Genomic DNA, 20,215 nt, shown 5'->3' with positions numbered 1-20,215 from the left:
GTTTTATTGAATACTTCTTGACTTAGACACTGAAATTGTGCTTACTCATATACCCACTCTAACTCTGCTAGAAGGCCTTCACGCTTTAAGAAATCATCGTATTGATCCATTCTGATCTGTAACAGTTCACTAGCCTTGCTGTTCTAAGACAGCCAAGGCTGGCAAGCAACTGGAAACAGCTGTACATTGTATTTTGTAAAAGTTCTTACTGTAATATAAAAGTCTACTTACCCTGGTAATTATAAATATTAAAACATCTATTTTACTTGCATTCTTTTAAGCATATAAACTTTGTTCTCCAAACAGTCATTATAACTTAATATATGTCAATACTCCAAGTATGATACTTGAAACAAAATGCATTTTGTTGAATTTTCTGATATTGCCAGTTTTCATTGGCAATTGGTTCATTTCATCAACTCAGAATGCTCTAATGCATCTAAGTACAACACGGGAGCAAAAATATTAAAACTATGAGCATAGCTTAGAGCATTCTGAAATGACTACTGTCCTGCAAAGTTTAAACCAGTTTCATTAGAGGTTTGCTTTCATCTTTGAAAAGACTATGCAGGCTTTTCTTTTGTCAAAAAACAAATCTAGCAATTTTACGCTAGCAATTTACAAATCTAGCAATACGATCCTTCTTTGAAGCAAGGCCTGCCTTTAGTTTACCATAAGCTTAAAGACTGAGCAAAGAACTACATTTTTTGGCTGCTACAACCTCTCTTCTCTTTACAGCATATGGTATGTCAATTTACTCTACAGTTAGGAAGACTGGTCTTACACTAGTATCCACTATAATTAGGTGCCTTCAAATCTTTCTTACAGGCTGGACCTGTCACTTAATGTAACACCTCTCAGAGAGCTGAGGAAGCCATTGTCCCAGTCTCACTTTGGAATGACAGTAGCTAGGCGTGCTGCGATTCATTCTGGTTAATTGATGTGGCTGGCTGCTTGAGGGATTTTTTTTTTTTTTTAAATCAGTTCTTCCTTCTTTAAACAGCTATCTTCAGTCTTGATGGATATGTTCTAGGCCCGCCTTTTGTGGCATCCAGTTCATTGTACTCTTCTATTAGGTCAGACAAAGATGATATGGCTTCAGAAAAACAGCTTTGCTCCATCCCGTCTATATGTAGATAATGGTGAAGGTGAGCCTACGAGAATAAAAAGTTCAGTGTTATCCTTTTTCTTGGCACCTAATACCTTTGGCTCAATAAGTATCATCCAGCCTGCACTGAAGAGGGGAATCGAAAGTAGATTTAAAGACTTCTATTATGACTTCCCTTGCTTAAATACTTGGCAACTTTAGTAGCAATCCCCTATGGAACCACAGTTGATATTACTCATTTCTTAGACATCCATCTTTTCATATTCTGTCTTCTTGGGTACATCTGACCAAACTGTGTATTGGGCTTATGCGGAAAGGCTGAGGGCGGGGTGGGGGGGAGCAAGGTGGGACATGCTATAGGGGTGGCTTTTGCAAGAAAACACAAGGTGCTGCCCCCATGTTGGACAGAGCCAGTGCCAGCCAGCTCCGAGATGCACCTGCCACTGGCCAAAGCTGAGCCCATCAGCGATGTTGGTACTGCTTCTGTGATAACATATTTAAGAAGGGGTAAAAAATGCTGCATAACAGCTGTTAGAGAGAGGAGTCAGAAAAATGTGAGAGAAACAGCTCTGCGGACACCAAGGTCAGTGAAGGAGGGGGAGGAGGTGCTCCAGGCACCAGAGCAGGGATTCCCCTGCAGCCTGTGAAGACAACTGTGGTGAATAAGGTTGTCCTCCTGCAGCCCATGAAAGACCACAGTGGAGCAGATATCCAAACTGCAGCCCATGGAAGACCCCATGCTGGAGCAGGTAGATGTGCCCTGAAGGAAGCTGGGGCCCATGGAGAGTTCATGCAGGAAGGAGGCTCCTGGCAGAAACTGCAGCCCGTGGAGAGGAAGCTGCAGGTTTTCTGGCAGGACCTGTGACCCCATGGGGGACCCATGCTGAAGCAGTCTCTTCCTGAAGGACTGTACCCTGTGGGAAGGAACCCGTGTTGGAGCAGGGGAAGAGCATAAGGAGGAAGGAGTGGCAGAGATGAAGTGTTATGGACTGATCACCCCCCTGTTATGGGGGAGTGAGAGGAGAGCTTGGTGGGCACCTGGCAGACAGCCAAGGTTAACCCAGCACAAACTGGTAGGCAAATGTGTCAGATACTGCCTCATTGCTGAAGAAAGTAAATACAATGCCTGGTAGGTACAGGTCAACAAGGGGTGTAACCTTTTTAGGAAGCAGCTTTTGGAATGATTCCTTGATAGGTAACAGGTAAAAGTAATAGCCTGAGATTTTTAAGCAGTCCCTGTGTGACACTAAGGCTTGTTTCCCAATAATGCAAGATGCTAATGATTAGTGGCTACGGATGTTATAATGATGACAAAGTTGTACCTTTTTCTTGTAGAGCTTCATAAATCTGTCTTTAAGTTCAATAAAAGTTGGTTTCACACAGGTGTTGTTCGCTAAAGCGAGAAGGGAATGGGAATGGCCCACAGGAGGTACTGAACACAAACCAGTTTTCCAGCCCTCTTGATTCCAGGAGACAAAGTGCAGGGATGGCTTCAACCTGTGATACAAAAATCTACAGTTACCTAGGGAGACTAAAGAACGCAAAGTCTAGATTTCCTTAGCTAACAGTCTGAAAAGGTTAACATTAAAACTTTCAGGACTAAGACAGACAGTTATAAGTAGCATTTTGAATAACACATTTTAGATTGCAGACGTCACTTCCCCACGTGCCCTTCTCTGCCTGTAACATCCATCCTGTACGTGAAGCTTGTCTGCCTTTCCTATTATAACTATGTAGATCAATAGCGTAAGAAGTAGAAAACAGTGTTAACAATACAGAGTTGTTAAAGTAAGGATGATTCCCTATATACGCAAGAGTAACCATGAAAGAGAGCAGGCTTCCATTCAGAAGAAACAAATTTCTACTACAGAACCTATTCCTCCAACATCCTTTGCTGGCAGCAGACCTCTGGAAGGTTGGGCTTTGCTTTCTTTTGCATTTTTGAGGATGGAAGGAGCAGCACAGGGACATCTAGTCAGCTTCCTTTATTTGGAAATCCAAAAATGCCATGACTTATTCTAACTCATTAAGTAAATTATTTTCTTCCCTTCTGAAATTAAGAAAAATATTTCTGAGTAAACTGATTTGGTATTAAAATTCTTCAGATGAAAAGTGAGAGTGCTCTAGACAACGGACAACAGTTTCAATAACAAATACCATGACTACTTGGTGTGGTATTACAAACCTTTCAATATTTCTGCGAAGGTCTGAAACCTGCACATTTCCTCGAACGAGAAGCGCACAGGCAAGGTAGAGGCTATGCTTTGGATCTGCTTGAATTAGTTGATGATCTCTACTAAAAGCATCTGAAAACATTTGATCCAGCCTAGGTGGAAAGAAAACAGACTTATCTTCTCTTTTTAAAGCAGGCTGCAAAAGTTCTTCGGAATGCCCACCTTCAGAGTTTAAAAGTTCATAAAATTCTGGAAATAAGGTACATTTAACCTGGAACCATGAATGACAGGAAAAAGATTCAAACCTTTATATGTACATATGTTGGCATTAGAAGTTTTTAAAAACAGACCAGATCCATTTTTCCCCTCTCTTCTCCCTCTTGTTACAACCCACTGTTGAGTCTGAAGTCAGAGAACTGGACAGACTAAGAGACCTTTATTAAAGAAATTTTAGGTCAACAAAGTATTAAAATATGTAAAACGATTTAAATACTTGAGGTTCTGGTTACATGACAATTTGAGCGAACAATCTCACTGCTTGTGAAGGATCCGACAAGGAATACCAAAGTGCTGCTGACCCTTACAGAACTGATTATCTGTCTGTTACACTTTACTACTTAAAAAGATCAACGAATCATATAACTATTAATTTTGATTAATGATTTGGGCAAAGACAGACAATACTTACTAGAATTTTATTATGTATGACTGCTTTAAAAGATGACACAGCAGATCATATTCTTTCTCTCTTCACCTCCTTAAGCAAATTCCACTGTAGTGTGGGATATCAAAGATGTTGTCTTGAGGAGGTCTCTATGAACCCCTAACATCTAAGATATTCTTTCCATTTGTTCCAAACTGTCTGCATCTATCATCTCTACCTCTTTTTTTAAAATCACCTCTGCCACAATCTGACTATTAAAAAAATAACTAAACAAAGGAGACAAAAATACTACCTTTCCCACCTCATTCTGAAACATGACTGACTAAGCATCTCCCCGCAGTCTGCTACCTTCCCTCCAGCACTGTATCATCTTCTCGAGTTATGGTTTCAAGAGATCCAACTGACTGTCAGAACTTGTTATCACAGAAAAGGGATGGTCCTGTCCTCTTCTTGACTTTGCATACTTCCATCACTTACCCTTAGCTGCCTCTCATCACTATTTGGACCTTTTGCTGACTGAAGGTAACTCACTAAAACCAGTGAAGTCTATTTTAACTTGTTATTTTTCTGCCATGTCAATGGGATAAATCATCTCACAAAATCTGACAAACATCAGCTTATTGTTATAATAAGCTGCTAAATAGGCTCACTGCATCTCCAGACTGAAGTGAGATGCCATTACTTCCCAAGGAGTCTAGTTTAATTCCTTGTTTGTCTTTACAGTATTTTGTGATTGAACTGCAAACTGTTACTCAAAAGGACTTGTGGTGTGTGTTCTACCTATCATCTAAGTAATACATTTTTCCAACAGAAACATTTCCTAGCAGAGGTAACAAAAATACATTTCAAGTTTATTTGCTCAACTGTTACAGAGAAAAGGGACAAAGGATGTTTTCAAAATCAGCAGGACTAATTTGAAAATGTGACAGATTTAAAACTTTTAGAACTTCCACCCTTAGTCTTGCTATAGAATGGAATTTTTTAAATTAAAACTATGGAAGAATCAGAAATTAAGCTTCAAATGTAAAGCTTTCATAATATTTTTTTCTTACCTTCTAGAAGGTACATTAATATCAGCCAATGTATACAAAGGAGTCAAGCTTGAAACCAAGTAATGAAGTCGAGGAAATGGAACCAAATTCATGCTGATTTCATTAAGATCCATGTTAAGGGAACCTTCAAACCTAGCAGAGCTGAAAATTAACAAACTGTTATAAAACTGTTATAAACTAAGTAAATTACTTTTGTAAGGTAAACATTCATTAAATTTATTTTTCAATTGTTTCCTACAATAAAACAGTAAAACCACACCGTTCAAGAAGCGGTTCATGTATAATTACTAAGCTTTCACATTTGGCAGTAATAGTGCTATATTTCATGTCCTTACACTTCTCATTATAGAACAATTAATCGTCAAGAATTAGGCCTTAAGTTTCCCAATTGTAGTCTTTAGCACTGTTTTTCAGTATGTGGATGTGGCTGCTGAATTCCAGTTTTAATAAGTAGGTTATAATAAAACATGCATGATTAGCATTTCTGACAAGCTGTTTAAAAGAAAAGCAGGTCAATACTCCAGAAGTATATTTCACCACGAGTTTCTTACAGCAATAGACAGTGTAGGAGCAGCAATGGTCTGATGGTATTTATAAAATAATACAGTTGCCCTAGAAAGGCAAACCTCCCTGGGCTCCATTAAGCATTAATGGAAGACAATATCCTTCTGCCTATAAGCCTTTTCTTACTTCAGTTCTAAGACTATCATGGCTAGAGCAACACCACTGCAATCTGAGTACTTCCAAATACTTTAACAGTTAGTAATTGATTCTTAAGAAGAGGAGACTCATATCAAATGGAAAACAATTAATATTCTTTGAGTTGATGCAGGCCTGCATATCTGCAGTACACTCCGCCTCTAGGAATACTTCTTTTACAGAGGAATAACCTGTAACTTTACCTTGTCAAGTTCAGCAGCAAGTTGGCTACGATATTATTCATTGCGTCAAATGGTTTCTCTTGTACAATTTTTGCACTGCCTGCACTTGATGTTACCAAGCTGTTTTGCTTCAGAGTTGATCCTAGCTTCCCAGTATTGATCATCTGATGAATTTTATTAACTATATCAAACAGAGACTTTGAGAGAGAAAAAAAAGCATACAAGAAGTCTTGAGCATGGAGCTTTCAAATTCAGCACCCCAATTTTTCATTTCAATTAATCTTAAAGGAAAAGCTAAGATATGGTACTGTTAGTTCAAAGATTATACCTTTGAGACATGTAAGTCCAACTTTTGACCAATTCCAATTGACTGAATTGTTTCTAAAAGTGTTCCTTACATGTCACAAACATGTATATAGCTTGACCCAGAAATCTGAACTTTATTCAACTATTCAAAATCCTCATCTTCTAAAATTACATTTTAAATTCCTGTGAAAGCAAAAATGTATTCTCTAAATATATTTCACTTTCTCTTGCTTTTTTCATAAGCAAACAGCAAGAGAGTCATCAAAGTTAGACTCAAATGAGTCTAGTGGTTTGCATGGTCAGGTGTGCCTACGATGCCAGTATCACTAATCAGTAAAGTCTGTTGGAGCTTGGAGTGGTTAGTCATTTCCCCTGCAGGACTCTACTAATACCACACACAAATTGATTGCTAAGAGAATATAAGACTCTCAGTCTCAGTAAATAGCAGCTTTGCACTGCTTACCTTGAAATAGACATGAAAAAATTCACTGTAGACTACTTTGAAGGTACAGAGCAACTCTTTAGTGATATCCATATTAATTTCAAAAGCCTGCAAGTGACTCAGGAGTTCAATTACTATTTTAAAAAACGAAATTATGCTTTTTAAGACTTGGCACTCAAATCAATACACAGAAAGAAGAAACACTTCCTGTGTGCAGTCTGATAAAAAAGAAGTTGACAGAAATAGAATATTATTTCTTACTTCATTCTCTATGGGTAACACACAGTCTGCATGTTCATTAAGCTCCTTCATAGCCAGAACACTGTTATACGGAGAAGTAATAACATCATCTTCACCAGAGGGATAAACTGAAGTAACAAATCTATACACTTCTGGGAATTCATCCTCAAGCAATTTTAGTACAAAAGTTCCAAGACCAGATCCTGTCCCTAATTATGAATGAATACAGAATGAGAGAAGATAAAAGGTTCCCCAAGTTATTATAAGCCTTAAGTCTCACGTGTTGGAAACATACAACTTTTTAATTATATATATATTAATGAACATTTTCTGAAGCATTTCACTGACAGTGGAGGCTACTCAGATGTAAACTAAGGTAGGGAAGTTTTTTCCAGACATGAAAATAATTAAGTGATAAAAGTATTTCCCATAGTATACCAGACAGGATGAAGCATACAATCTCAAAAATTTCTGCAGACCAAAAAGTCCTATTACATAATCAACATTTTTCTGACCTAGTATTTTTATTTCTTATTTCAAAAATCTTTAATTTGTATTTTGAAATAAAATATTTGTTTAAAAACATTGAACAGCACCAAACAATTATTTACTTTCCTTTTGGGGTTTTATAAATTTTTCCCATTCTCCAATAAAACAGAACAACCCCTTTCCCCCAGCACACACACTTTTTTCCTCATTAGCACTAAGCACATAGCACTGAGTTCAAATCAGAGAACTGAACTGTGTTTTTTCTGTCTTGGACAGCTAACATTCTCAGCAGCAGACAATGTAATCTACGAACAAGACAGTCATTTTCTGCAATAACAGAAACAGTATCTGCAGGGTCTCTCGCATTAAGCAAATGGCCACAAAAAAAGGCCCTTGACAAAAGTCTTGGTTCATATTTAGAGCTATTTTCTGTATCTTCTTCCACATCATAACCAGTTATAATACATGCTCCCCACACATTTCTGGTGAAGGAAAGCTTAGTGGCTATACAGTAATGACAAAATTGTCACTGCAAGGGATTCTCCCTTCTAATGTATTAAGTAGCTAGACTGGATTCAAGAGAATTACATGGAAGGAAAATAGAAAAACAAAGTTCTTCTTAAGTTAAGCAACATTAGAAGGCTCCTTCAAAGCCTTTCAGAAAACTCTTTCCCCACAATCAAAAAGAACTTGATTACAACATTGATGTCAGTGTTCTGAGGTCACTGTCTCCTCTTTTGATCAATAATACCTCACTGTTTCCTCGTATTTGGTACCTGTCTTGATCCACTCACTGCCTTGTATTTAAAATTTTAGCTGTATTTTTGTTCTGGGTAGCACTTACCTTAGCTCATGATTAGGGCTCCTCAGTGCTCTAACAAAACAATAATTACAGGTCCACTTAATAGGACTGTGTTAAATTTTTTATTCTGCATTCTTAATGATGCAGATTATTACACTGATCTTCTTTTCGAGACCCTGGTTTTTCTTTTTCACCTGTAGCTGGTGCAATCATACTAACCATAAAAACATTACTTACCACCTCCCATAGAATGAATTATAAAAAAACACTGTAGACAGTCACAATGTTCTGCGGTTTTCCTCAGTTTTTCCACAATGTTTTCCTGGTACTGATAGCCATAGAGCTTATGACCTACAGCCCTGAAGATATAAAAAGTACTTGAAAAAAAAATCCAAGAATCAATCTTTCAGTTTTTTATTTTAACTCCTCCTATTTGACATTTTACAGTTCAGAGTCCAGAGCTGGGTGCAACCCCTAATTTGTGAGAGTTGCTAAGCTGTGACTACATCACATGAATATGGGAGTCAGTATATAGTCTTAATTTTGAGGATGCAAGCAGCACTAAGTTCACAGCTTTGGAGTGTGCACTATTAGGCTGTACCAATAAGGAAACAAACTCCCACATTGGATGATTAAATTGTAATTATGAAATGAAAGTTATACACTGCTTAACGATAAGGATATCCCTATGTAATAGGTGTACTGATCTTCATTTGAGTACTATGCAAGTCAGTTGCTACCAGTAACAAAAAACAACCCCAAACAGCTCATTTTCAACACACTTGACTGCTAGATGGTGAAATTATGGGATGCATTATTCCCTGTATTGCACTCTCTTTTGGTACGTTTGCTGATGATTTCTTTCCAGTCTGTAGTGCACTGAATATTATTAGAGGCACATTAAGGTATCAGTGAAAATTTGGAATTCATTACGTTAATCAATCTTTTTCTGAATTTCTGTTTTTGGTAATGTAGTTTATATGCACAAAGCCAGACTCTGTCATCCTTAGAAATCAGAAGTGCATTTGTTCATGTATCTCCATTTCCACGCTAGTTGCAGAGTCTCAAACTAGATTATAGCTTTGACTGAGCAATGGTAGCAGCTGAATACCAAAGAAACAAAAATAAAAAGCATTCTCTTTTTCAAAAGAAAATTAAAAAAAAAGGAAGAAAAAATATACAAAATGATGTATCGGCAGAATTACCCTTCTGTAAAAGGCTTTTCAAAGCCCTCCTCCAGGCAACAGTGACTCCAAAGTTTACCGGTAATATGCTGCAGCTCCCCAGGTGCAGTAGAACAAACCAGAAAGCTACTGTTATCATTTCCCTTTTCAAATGCCATCTAATTAGTCACTAAGAAATGCTTTCTGAAGAGGTTCTCACCAGTTGTTTCCTGAACCAGAAACATCTGTGATAAGCTGCTTGCTATCAAACACATCCCTTAACGGTCCCTGCAGAATTTCATTTACCACACCCTCTTCCATGTCAATCAACAGTGCCTTTGAGAAAGGAAAGAATTAAAATTCAGTCAGTAAACAAACCACTCTTCAAAATAATCACATAAAGAAATATAAAATTATTTGCAATATAAAAGGTATGTTGTTTCTACTGTGATCCAGAGAAATTTTTTTTTCATTGTTAACTAGAAGACCAACTAGATTCACCCTGGCTGATTTGCTAGAAGTCATTCAATAGGACAGCTTTTCAGATAATGCAATTTTGTTAAAATTTTATAATATCTTGCCCCAATACTTAGGAGTAAAGAAATCAAAGTATTTTTATGTTTCAAGTTTTCTTGCTTCTTAATCACTTGAAGTGGCTCAAATAAACCCACTCCACTGAAAATTCAAATAAAAACTTGGTTGGTAATATCTGCAATCATTTTATTAAAATTATAATTTAAATTACTCAACAAGACTGGCAGCAAACTGCATTACTCCGCTGAAACATAAAAGTTACTATTAGAAATTTTACTGTTCAAAGTAGTATTTAAAAACATATGCAATTATAAGGACGTTATGAAAATTCCTACACAGTTGGATGTAAATATGCAATGTAAAAAGAATGACCTTTATAGATTGCCTTACTCGTGCTTTTAAAGAGCAGATTTTTCCTTTGTAAATATCAGGACCATCACCACCACTTCTGGGAAAAAAAAAAATCCAAGCTTAGAACCATAATAGAAAATAAGGCAATATATATTAAAATAAAATTCCCTCGTTAATATTTTGTGTTCAGAGGACTGTTACAATGTAAACAAACAGAAACACCCTGGACATGCTGCTAAGAAAGACCTCATAATTCCCTGAAGTAATGCAATTACAGGACACGATCTTAATCAGAAATATCCTAAGCAGCACTTCAGGAAACTGAAAAGATAAGCATTGAAAGTTTACCCTCAGATACAGCCTCTGCTATGTAGTAATTCTACAAGCATTGCCAAAACTTGAAAGGATTATCTTTTATCGAGCACGTGGTATGTTCTGCATCATACGATGGAACACAGCACACCAAACAGTATCACTAGCTTTTCAACGGGGCTAGTACAGCACCGTGCTACAGCTCAAGGTCTGAAAGTCGTATAACTGCACTGGCACAGCACTGTGCTTGACTTATTTTGCCATTAAGATTTACCAGTTCAGAAATCATGCTGGGCTGACATAGATTAATTTTCCTTTTTTTCCAGGATTGGTTGTACTGAGCCAATAGGGGACTATGCATTGTGTACAACCACATTTTTTCCACAATGAATGCTGGTGCTTCTGCACTCAAAGGATGAGATACTCTGGTCTGGCCAAATTGTATTTAATACAAGGGAAAAAGGCAGGGATATTGGAAGATGGATCTATTCCCCTCAATTATTTACCTAATTTGGGGTCTGGTCAAGCCTAAATTTAAAGTCTCTCTTAGACTATTCTACATTCAACCACAATAATACACCAAAAACATCATCTGGAATTCTCTACAGCATGAAATGTTCTGGCCATGCTCAGTCCCATCAAGAATGAGGAGAAGAAAGTATGGGGCTGCACTGTATTCCTCAAGGATCTTCCACCCTCTCAAAGAAGCTCTCCAGACACTTGTCGTTAACTGAACAGCTCACAGCAGCCTCCAGTACTCATGTGATTACTCTAGCCTACACAACTGCTTATATGAGTCCACTATAGCACCAGTAAATCCAGCTAGAGAAGTTCTATTTCTCTTCAGGGACTAACAAAACTCAAAGAGGAAAAAATAAACCCAAATCAACACTTCTTTCTCTTACTATTGTCTTTGCAGTCTTTCATGCCAGCCCACACTTTCAATTACTTTGATTCGATTGCTGAAAAAAGTCTCCGCATTCCCTAGAATCCCCTAGGCCTAAGACATGCATTTCTACATATAAAACCATACAAACGCATAAGCCCATGTTCAGTATTACAGTTTAATAGTCACTGTAACAGACAGAAAGTCTGTTTGGTTCTGTCAGTGTTGTTCATAGCTGTTTCTGACAGGACAACCCACCTGGATTAATTATTTTGAATAGTAGTATGGCATAGCATAGAAGACTTAAGTTTGTCACATTTACGACATAGGGTTTTATGCCTGGGAAGTGAACTAGTTCTTTCTGATAAAACTAAACCAAACACCACAACAATAACAAAAGACCAAAACCTCACAACCTGAGCAACAGAGTTTGAAACGACTCTCCCTAACTAAATTATGGTTCAAGGCTACAGTTAAAAGTGGGACTTGTTTCAACAGGAAAAGACGAAATTTGAACAATCCTTTTTCTGTTTCACAGGTAGGGGCATCTTCCTTGAAACTTCTACAGTATTCAGTGAGACAAGTCGTTCCTCTTTACAGGGAGAAAACGGATGTTGCTCTTGCAGCCAACCTCTGAGTTACAAATTTAGTGGTTTCATCTAGCACATATAGAAACATAGATATTTTTACAACCAAAATTTCTTGGTGAAAAAAAATATATTCTAGGAAACACCCACAAGGAATGGCAATTATAAACTCCAATACACTTGCATGTTCTTTCAAAGAAGCAAAATTTGAGACAAAACACAGAACCACAGAATCACAGAATGTTAGGGATTGGAAGGGACCTCGAAAGATCATCTAGTCCAATCCCCCTGCCGCAGCAGGATTACCTAGATCATATCACACAGGAACGCATCCAGGCGGGTTTTGAATGTCTCCAGAGGAGACTCCACAACCTCTCTGGGCAGCCTGTTCCAGTGTTCGGTCACCCTCACCGTAAAGAAGTTTTTCCTCATATTTATGTGGAACCTCCTGTGTTCCAACTTGCACCCATTGCCCCTTGTCCTGTCAAGGGATGTCACTGAGAAGAGCCTGGCTCCATCCTCATGACACTTGCCCTTTACATATTTATAAACATTAATGAGGTCCCCCCTCAGTCTCCTCTTCTCCAAGCTAAAGAGACCCAGCTCCCTCAGCCTCTCCTCATAAGGGAGATGTTCCACCCCCTTAATCATCTTCGTGGCTCTGCGCTGGACTCTCTCTAGCAGTTCCCTGTCCTTCTTGAACTGAGGGGCCCAGAACTGGACACAATATTCCAGATGCGGCCTCACCAGGGCAGAGTAGAGGAGGAGGAGAACCTCTCGTGACCTGCTAACCACACCCCTTCTAATACACCCCAGGATGCCATTGGCCTTCTTGGCCACAAGGGCACACTGCTGGCTCATGGTCATCCTGCTGTCCACTAGGACCCCCAGGTCCCTTTCCCCTACGCTGGTCTCCAACAGGTCTGTCCCCAACTTGTACTCATACATGGGGTTGTTCTTGCCCAGATGCAGGACTCTACACTTGCCCTTGTTATATTTCATTAAATTTCTCCCCGCCCAACTCTCCAGCCTGTCCAGGTCTCTCTGAATGGCTGCACAGCCTTCTGGTGTGTCAGCCACTCCTCCCAGTTTTGTGTCATCAGCGAACTTGCTGACAGTGCACTCTATTCCCTCATCCAAGTCATTAATGAATATATTGAATAGAACTGGTCCCAGTACCGACCCTTGAGGGACTCCACTAGACACAGGCCTCCAACTGGACTCTGTCCCATTGACCACCACTCTCTGGCTTCTTTCCTTCAGCCAGTTCACAATCCACCTCACTACCCGATCATCCAGAACACACTTCCCCAGTTTAGCTGCGAGGATGCTGTGGGAGACCGTGTCAAACGCTTTACTGAAATCGAGATAGACCACATCCACAGCTTTACCATCATCTATCCACCGGGTTATGTCCTCATAAAAGGCTATCAAGTTGGTTAAGCATGACTTCCCCTTGGTGAAGCCATGTTGACTGCCCCTAATGATCCCCCTATCCTTGATGTGCCTAGAGACAGCACCAAGGACAAGTTGTTCCATCACCTTTCCGGGGATGGAGGTGAGGCTGACTGGTCTATAGTTACCCGGGTCCTCCTTCTTGCCCTTTTTGAAGACTGGAGTGACATTCGCTTTCCTCCAGTCCTCAGGCACCTCTCCCGTTGCCCATGACTTAGCAAAGATGATGGAGAGTGGCCTAGCAATGACTTCCGCCAGCTCCCTCAGCACCCGCGGATGCATCCCATCAGGGCCCATGGATTTATGGACGTCCAGATTGCTTAATTGGTCCCTGACCCAGCCCTCATCTACCAAGACAGATTCCTCCTCTATCCTGACTTCTGGGGCCTCAGGGGTCTGGGACTCCTCAGGACAGCCTCCAGCAGTATAGACAGAGGCAAAGAAGGCATTCGGTAACTCCGCCTTCTTTTTATCCTCTGTCTCCAGGGCCCCCACCTCATTCATCAGTGGGCCTACATTGCCTCTAGTGTTGGTTTTACCTGCAATGTATTTGAAGAAGCCCTTTCTGTTGTCCTTGACCTCTCTTGCCAGGTTTAATTCCAAGGAGGCCTTAGCTTTCCTAGTTGCCTCCCTACATCCTCTGACAACAGACTTATATTCCTCCCAAGTGGCCAGCCCCTCCTTCCACGATCTGTACACCCTCTTCTTCCACTTGAGTTTGCCCAGCAGTTCCCTGTTTAACCATGCAGGTCTCCTGGTACCCTTCCTTAACTTCCTACCTGCTGGGATGCTCTGATCTTGAGCTCGGAAGAAGCAGTCCTTGAATGCTAACCAACTATCTTGAGCCCCCTTACCTTCTAGTACCCTGTCCCATGGGATTTCCCCTAGCAATTGCTTGAAAAGGCCAAAGTTGGCCCTCCTGAAGTCCAGGGTTGTAATTCTGCTAGCTATTCTGGTCCTGCCACATGAGATCCTGAACTCTACCATCTCATGGTCACTACAACCAAGGCTGCCCTCAACCTTCACCTCTTCAACCAGACCCTCCTTGTTAGTGAGGATCAGATCCAGCAGCGCTCCTCTCCTAGTTGGCTCATCCACCATTTGCATCAGAAAGTTATCATCAATGCACTGGAGGAACCTCCTGGACTGAGGATGGCTGGCTGAGTAGGCCTCCCAGCAAATATCAGGGTAGTTGAAATCCCCCATGACAACCAGGCCCTGTAATTGCGAGACTGCTCTCAGCTGCCTGTAGAAGGCCTCATCACCCTCCTCATCCTGATCCGGTGGCCTGTAATAGACACCCACAACAGTATCACCCCTGCCAGCCTGCACCTTAATTCGCACCCACAAACTCTCATCTCGCTCCTGATCCGCCCCTGGACAGAACTCAATACATTCTAGCTGCTCACTCACATAAAGAGCAACTCCACCACCTCTCCTTAGCGGCCTGTCTTTCCTGAACAGGACATAGCCATCCATGACCACATTCCAGTCATGCGAGGCGTCCCACCAAGTCTCTGTGATTGCCACTAGATCATAGCCCCCCGACCGAACACGGATTTCCAACTCCTCCTGTTTATTCCCCATGCTGCGCGCATTGGTGTACAGGCATTTCAGGGAGCGAGCCGAGCACACCGATTTCACTCCAGGGGGATGGGGGGCCTCCTGGTCTACCTCAACACTAGAGCTTTGCCCCAGTGGTGCAAGCCCAGCTACTACCCCATCCCCCTTCGAATCTACTTTAAAGCTCTCCGAATGAGCCCTGCTAATTCCTGTCCCAGAACCCTTTTGCCCCTACGACATAAACCTTTCCCATGTATTACAGTCACACCTGGTGTCTTATAAAACCAGCCATTATCAGAGAACCCAAAGCCCTGCCTGTAGCACCAGTCTCGTAGCCAGGCATTAATAGAGAGAATCCTACTATTCCATCCCACATCATCACCTGAAAATGGAAGGAGGGAGGAGAAAACAACTTGTGCGCCCGACTCTTTCACTAGCCGTCCTAGGGCCTTGTAGTCTTTCTTCATCCCCCTCAGACTACGGGATGCAGCTTCTTCCCCACCTGTCTGGAAGATCAGCAGGGGGTAGTAGTCTGTGGCCTTCACCAGGTTGGGGAGTTTCCTGGTGATATCCCTGATTCGGGCTCCAGGCAGGCTGCAGACCTCCCTGTGATGGGGGTCAGCTCTGCATATTGGGCCCTCAGATCCCTTTAGGAAGGAGTCTCCAACCACTAAAACTCTTCTCTTCTTCCTTGTGGAGGAGGTAGCTATATGCCTGTCAGGTTTTTCTGACTGTGGTGGGACCTCTGATATAGGTTGCCTCTCCACCACATCCCCATTGGACCGGCTGTATTCCACTAGGGCTTCATATCTATTTCTCAGAGGCACCTGTGGAGGCAAGGTAGGCAAGGAGGGCACTTGCCTTTTGCCACAGCCATAGACTTGCCTCCACTCACTCCTCTCCTCTAGGTTATTGTTTTCCACCTGAGAGGGGCAGAGTACAGGTGTCCCTTGATCCTGGGAGCTCTCCGGCAGGTGCTCCCATTTTTGTTGCAGGGAGGGCAGAGCCTGGCTCCACCAGTCTATCTCCATTTCAGCCTCCCAAATGCTTCTAAGCTTTTCTACTTCGGCTTGAAGCCTTTCAACCTGGCTTTGCAGCTGTGCTGCTCGGCTGAGCGGATCCTCTACCTGCTCACAGTGCACACAGCCCCCTGACACCACAGAGACGCTGTATCATTCCCTGCAGCCTGTGAGATGCACAATTGCCTCCTTCTGTGGGAGCTCTGTCTGGGTTCCCACATCCATTTTGGTCTTCTTCTGCCAGGTGGAGACCATTGTTCTTTCACTGAGCTGGGAAATACCTGTTGGTGACCCCCCTGGTTCCCAGCTCCTTGGCACCTTGCCTTGTGCACTGGGAGGAAGTCAGCGCCCTCCCCAACAAGCTGCAAACGGCTGCAGCCTCCCCCGCCCTGGGACACACCCAGTCACTGCTGACTCACACAGTCACTGCTGACTCTGCCTCTCCCCTCTGGGCAGGGACTAGTCCCTGTCCTCCCAGAGGCTCTTTATCACCCAATCAACAGGGGGTGGTGCTACGCCCCCTCCTCTCCTGATTCGTTGCCGGGAACTTCCGGGTCCGGGGCAGGGGTGGGAAAGCAGCTCAGGGCTGCTGCTCAGCCAGGGGCCCAGAGTATGAAAACCGCCCGGTACAGCCCGAAATGCTGCAGTATGGCAGCATTTCAATGCCATTTTAGTTGAAATTGCATGCTGTACTGCAGCCTTACAATATGATGGAAGGAAACAGAGGCTTGTCAAATGCTTTTTAATTAATTAAAATACAACAGCAATATCCAAGTTCACAACTCTTTTATTCTTGCAAACTGCAAGGGTTTTCGTAACTGGACAGATAAGAGATGACTGAATGCTCTTAAGGTATGAATTGGGTAACTTGAAAGAAATAATCACAGCCACCACTCTTTGTGTAACAAACTATTCAGATAAAAGGGATTTAAAAACTGACATGACCTTTTCTGACTACCTTGTATACAATTCCTCTTAACTCTTCAATAAATGCTGCTAAGTGGGTATTCAGAGGGCTTGTAGCCTGATCATGATGGGAAGGGGAAGGGGAAGGGGAAGGGGAAGGGGAAGGGGAAGGGGAAGGGGAAGGGGAAGGGGAAGGGGAAGGGGAAGGGGAAGGGGAAGGGGAAGGGGAAGGGGAAGGGGAAGGGGAACCCAAACACTTTCAACACCTTTAACTACTGAAGTAAGTATAGTTAAAATTGAAAGGGAATGATAGTGTTTTGAGAATACAAAAAAAAAAGCAAAATATTTTTCTATTACAAACTAAATATGACCTGAAACAAGAAAACTGTAACTTAGGTTAAGAGAACATACTAGAATTGTTGATCTACTGTGTTAAACTCATGAGCTGCTTGATAAGAAGCCTTACCTTGTATCTACGTTCCTAAAGAAACTGCTCAATGCTTCATCATAAATTCCTTTCTAAAAGGAAACAACACAACATAAGATGATGTGTAACATCTGAAATTCTCAGTGTTTTTTCACAGAATAATCTAAGTTGGAAGAGACCTCTGAAGGTCACCTGTCAATCTCCCCACTCAAAACAGAGGGAAAGTCTTATGTTGAATCCAACTAGCCCTAGTCAGCACTAAAAAGAACATTTCATTGAAGCATCAGCTTGATATTAAAAACAGACAGGAGGATGTAACTAGGAAATTAATTTCTCAGCACGAGATTAAACAACTACTCTTCCTTCATTTCTTAAGATTTAGGATTTTACTGAAGATCCCAACGCAAATATTAAATTAAATAGCTGCTGTTTAGCTGCCTCAATTCATCACTGATACAACACTCATTTGTACCCATGTCCATGATACTAATTTCCATAAAGTTCTGTGGGAAGGAAAGCCCATCACACTGTATCAGTGATTCCTAAACTGCTGAGGTGTGGCATGGAAATTACTTACCCCATCATAAAGCTAAAGAGACCTGGCAAGTTTAAATACTTTATTTTACAGACTGGTTACCATACTCTTAAAGGCTTCATGAAGCAGAATATGGAAGTCACTGTTCCCTACAACACTAAAACCAGGAAACTCTCCACATGCATGTGAACTTAATCCATTGCCTTTTTACAGCTGCTTAAGCGGAAGGCATTGAGAAGGACTGCTCATCATCATCTGTTAACACATGGTGCTCACCTGGAAATAGTATCCTTATAGTCATGGCAACAACAGTGCATTTTTGTTTAGGGTACTGAGCACAAGCCTATGCCCTCTTTACACTGCTGTTTGGGTCAGCACAACTGCACAGTAAGTCACTACACGGCATGTGCCAGGATGGAAAAGAAAGGTGGGCTTTGGTGGGCTGCTTTTTTGCTCTACTGCCCGTGGCAAAGAACCTGCATTGAACAACTCTCCCTCTTCACCAACTGCCTCAAACCCAGCAACGTCTGCCTGTAGGGAGCCATCCTGGGCTTCTCAAGGCGGGAAGGCTTGAGAAAGCTGATCTGAATTGGAGAAGAGTAGTTAAACAGCATAAAAACCTGGGGACACTCTTGTTCGTAATGAAGTGGCTTTAAGGCAATCAAATAAACACAGTGCTTTGCAGTCACAGAGGAGAACACGCAGCGAAGCGAGGGCCGCCACGGCCTCCCCACGGCGCGGGGGAAGGCGGCTCGCCCCAGCCGCCCCCCTCAGGCCACCAACGGGAAGCGGCGCCGTTACCTTGTTGACGGTGGCGTGCTCCCGCAGCGCCAGGTCCCAGAAGCGGCAGCCCACCTGGTTCCCGCACTGGCCCACTGCAGAAGGAAGAGACACGGGTCAGGCGCAGGGAGGGGGCGGCGGAGAGAGCTCCGGGCGCCGCCGCCCCTTACCCTGCACCACCACCGACTGGGCCATAGCGGCGCAGGCGGCGGCGGCCGCCTCTTTCGAACTCCGCGCCCGGAAGCCACTCCCCCTTAACGGCGGCGGCGGAGCGGGGGGACGTTGCGGCGGGCGGGCTCTTCCAAAGGCGTGGCCTCCTCCCCCCCGCCTTACTCTTGCGGTGGAACGTCCCATCCCTTGGCTTAGCGGCGGGCGGTCGCCGTCTACGCGTTGCGAGTGGAACATTCCATTAGGGGGCGGGGGTGTGCGAGGTTATAGCTCGCGTGCAGCGTGGCGGTTGTGTGGTCTCGCCTGAGGCCGGCGTGTCCCAACGGCCCCCAGGCCGAGGGAAGCGGCGGTTGGGTGTTGATCCTGACGGCCACGGCTGCTTCTAAAAGATTTAGGGTCTGGTGTAAGAATAAGCGTGCACTGAGAGCAGCCAAGGGAGTATCAAGGTGTGTGTTCGCCTGTTTGGCAGTACTGGAACAGTGGACGTGGTGCCTCCGTCTTTAATGTCAAGACTGGTTGTCCTCAGGAGACTCAGCCCCCAGAGCCTGAAGTCAGGTGCGGGGGGCTGTGTGAACCCCCCGTAATCCTGGAGGAGACGGTTAGTGACCTGCTGTGCCAGTTGGACACCCGCAACGCTATGGGCCCGGATGGGATTCACCCCAGAGTAATGAAGGAACTGGCAGATGAACTTGCCAAACCACTCTCTATTATCTACCGGTAGTCCTGGTTAACTGGAGAAGTTCCAGCTGACTGGAAATTAGCAAATGTAACGCCCATCTACAAGAAGGGCCAGAAGAACTATATCCAGGGAACTACAGGCCTGTCAGCCTGACCTTGGTGCCAGGCAAGGTGATGGAACAGATCATCTTGAGTGCCATTACACGGCACATGCAGGACAAACGGGGCATCGGGGCCAGCCAACATGGATTCATGAAAGGCAGGTCCTGCTTGACCAACCTGGTCTCCTTCTATGACCAAGTGACCCGCTTAGTAGATGAGGGCAGGGCTGTGGATGTAGTCTATCTAGACTTCAGTAAGGCATTCGACACTGTCTCCCACAGCATCCTCCTAAACAAACTGGCTGCCCGGGGCTTGGATGGGTGGACTCTTCGATGGGTTAAAAAGTGGCTGGATGGCCGAGCCCAGAGAGTGGTGGTGAATGGGGCAAAGTCCAACTGGCAGCCGGTCACTAGCGGTGTTCCCCAGGGCTCAGTTCTGGGGCTGGTGCTGTTCAATATCTTTATAGATGATCTAGACGTAGGGATTTAGTGCACCCTCAGCAAATTTGCAGATGACACCAAGCTGGGTGGGAGTGTCGATCTGCTGGAGGGTAGGAAGGCCCTACAGAGGGATTTGGACAGGTTAGATAGA

The 20,215-nt window shown here is 43.0% G+C and overlaps 1 protein-coding gene across 1 annotated transcript; it reads right to left on the bottom strand.

Annotated features, from left to right (window-relative positions):
* Positions 1 to 715: 715 nt before the first annotated feature.
* TUBE1 (tubulin epsilon 1) lies at positions 716 to 18,904 on the bottom strand. Its single transcript, XM_068408593.1, has 12 exons — positions 18,847 to 18,904; positions 18,698 to 18,771; positions 17,401 to 17,453; positions 10,246 to 10,303; positions 9,542 to 9,657; positions 8,396 to 8,517; positions 6,889 to 7,076; positions 5,901 to 6,076; positions 4,999 to 5,139; positions 3,294 to 3,434; positions 2,431 to 2,605; positions 716 to 1,154 (listed from the first exon to the last, which is right to left on the bottom strand). Exons 1-12 carry the CDS (start codon positions 18,869 to 18,871, stop codon positions 996 to 998), a joined length of 1,428 nt encoding a protein of 475 aa, XP_068264694.1. The 5' UTR covers positions 18,872 to 18,904; the 3' UTR covers positions 716 to 995.
* Between the last annotated feature and the right edge of the window lie 1,311 nt (positions 18,905 to 20,215).

The sequence above is a fragment of the Nyctibius grandis genome, chromosome 1 (genome assembly GCF_013368605.1).
Source record: "Nyctibius grandis isolate bNycGra1 chromosome 1, bNycGra1.pri, whole genome shotgun sequence".
Lineage (NCBI taxonomy): Eukaryota > Metazoa > Chordata > Aves > Nyctibiiformes > Nyctibiidae > Nyctibius > Nyctibius grandis.
Note: the sequence above shows the minus strand (reverse complement) of the source record. Positions and strands in the feature narration are given on the sequence as shown.

Bases quoted from the DNA above. Each gene is read 5' to 3' on its own strand.
- TUBE1 (XM_068408593.1), bottom strand. From the start codon at position 18,871: ATGGCCCAGTCGGTGGTGGTGCAGG. The intron at 9,658-10,245 runs GTAAGGCAATCT...CCTTTCTCAAAG, and splicing joins TCTGCTCTTTAAAAGCACGA to GCACTGTTGATTGACATGGA. The intron at 6,077-6,888 runs GTAAGAAATAAT...TCTCTCTCAAAG, and splicing joins TGTTACCCATAGAGAATGAA to TCTCTGTTTGATATAGTTAA.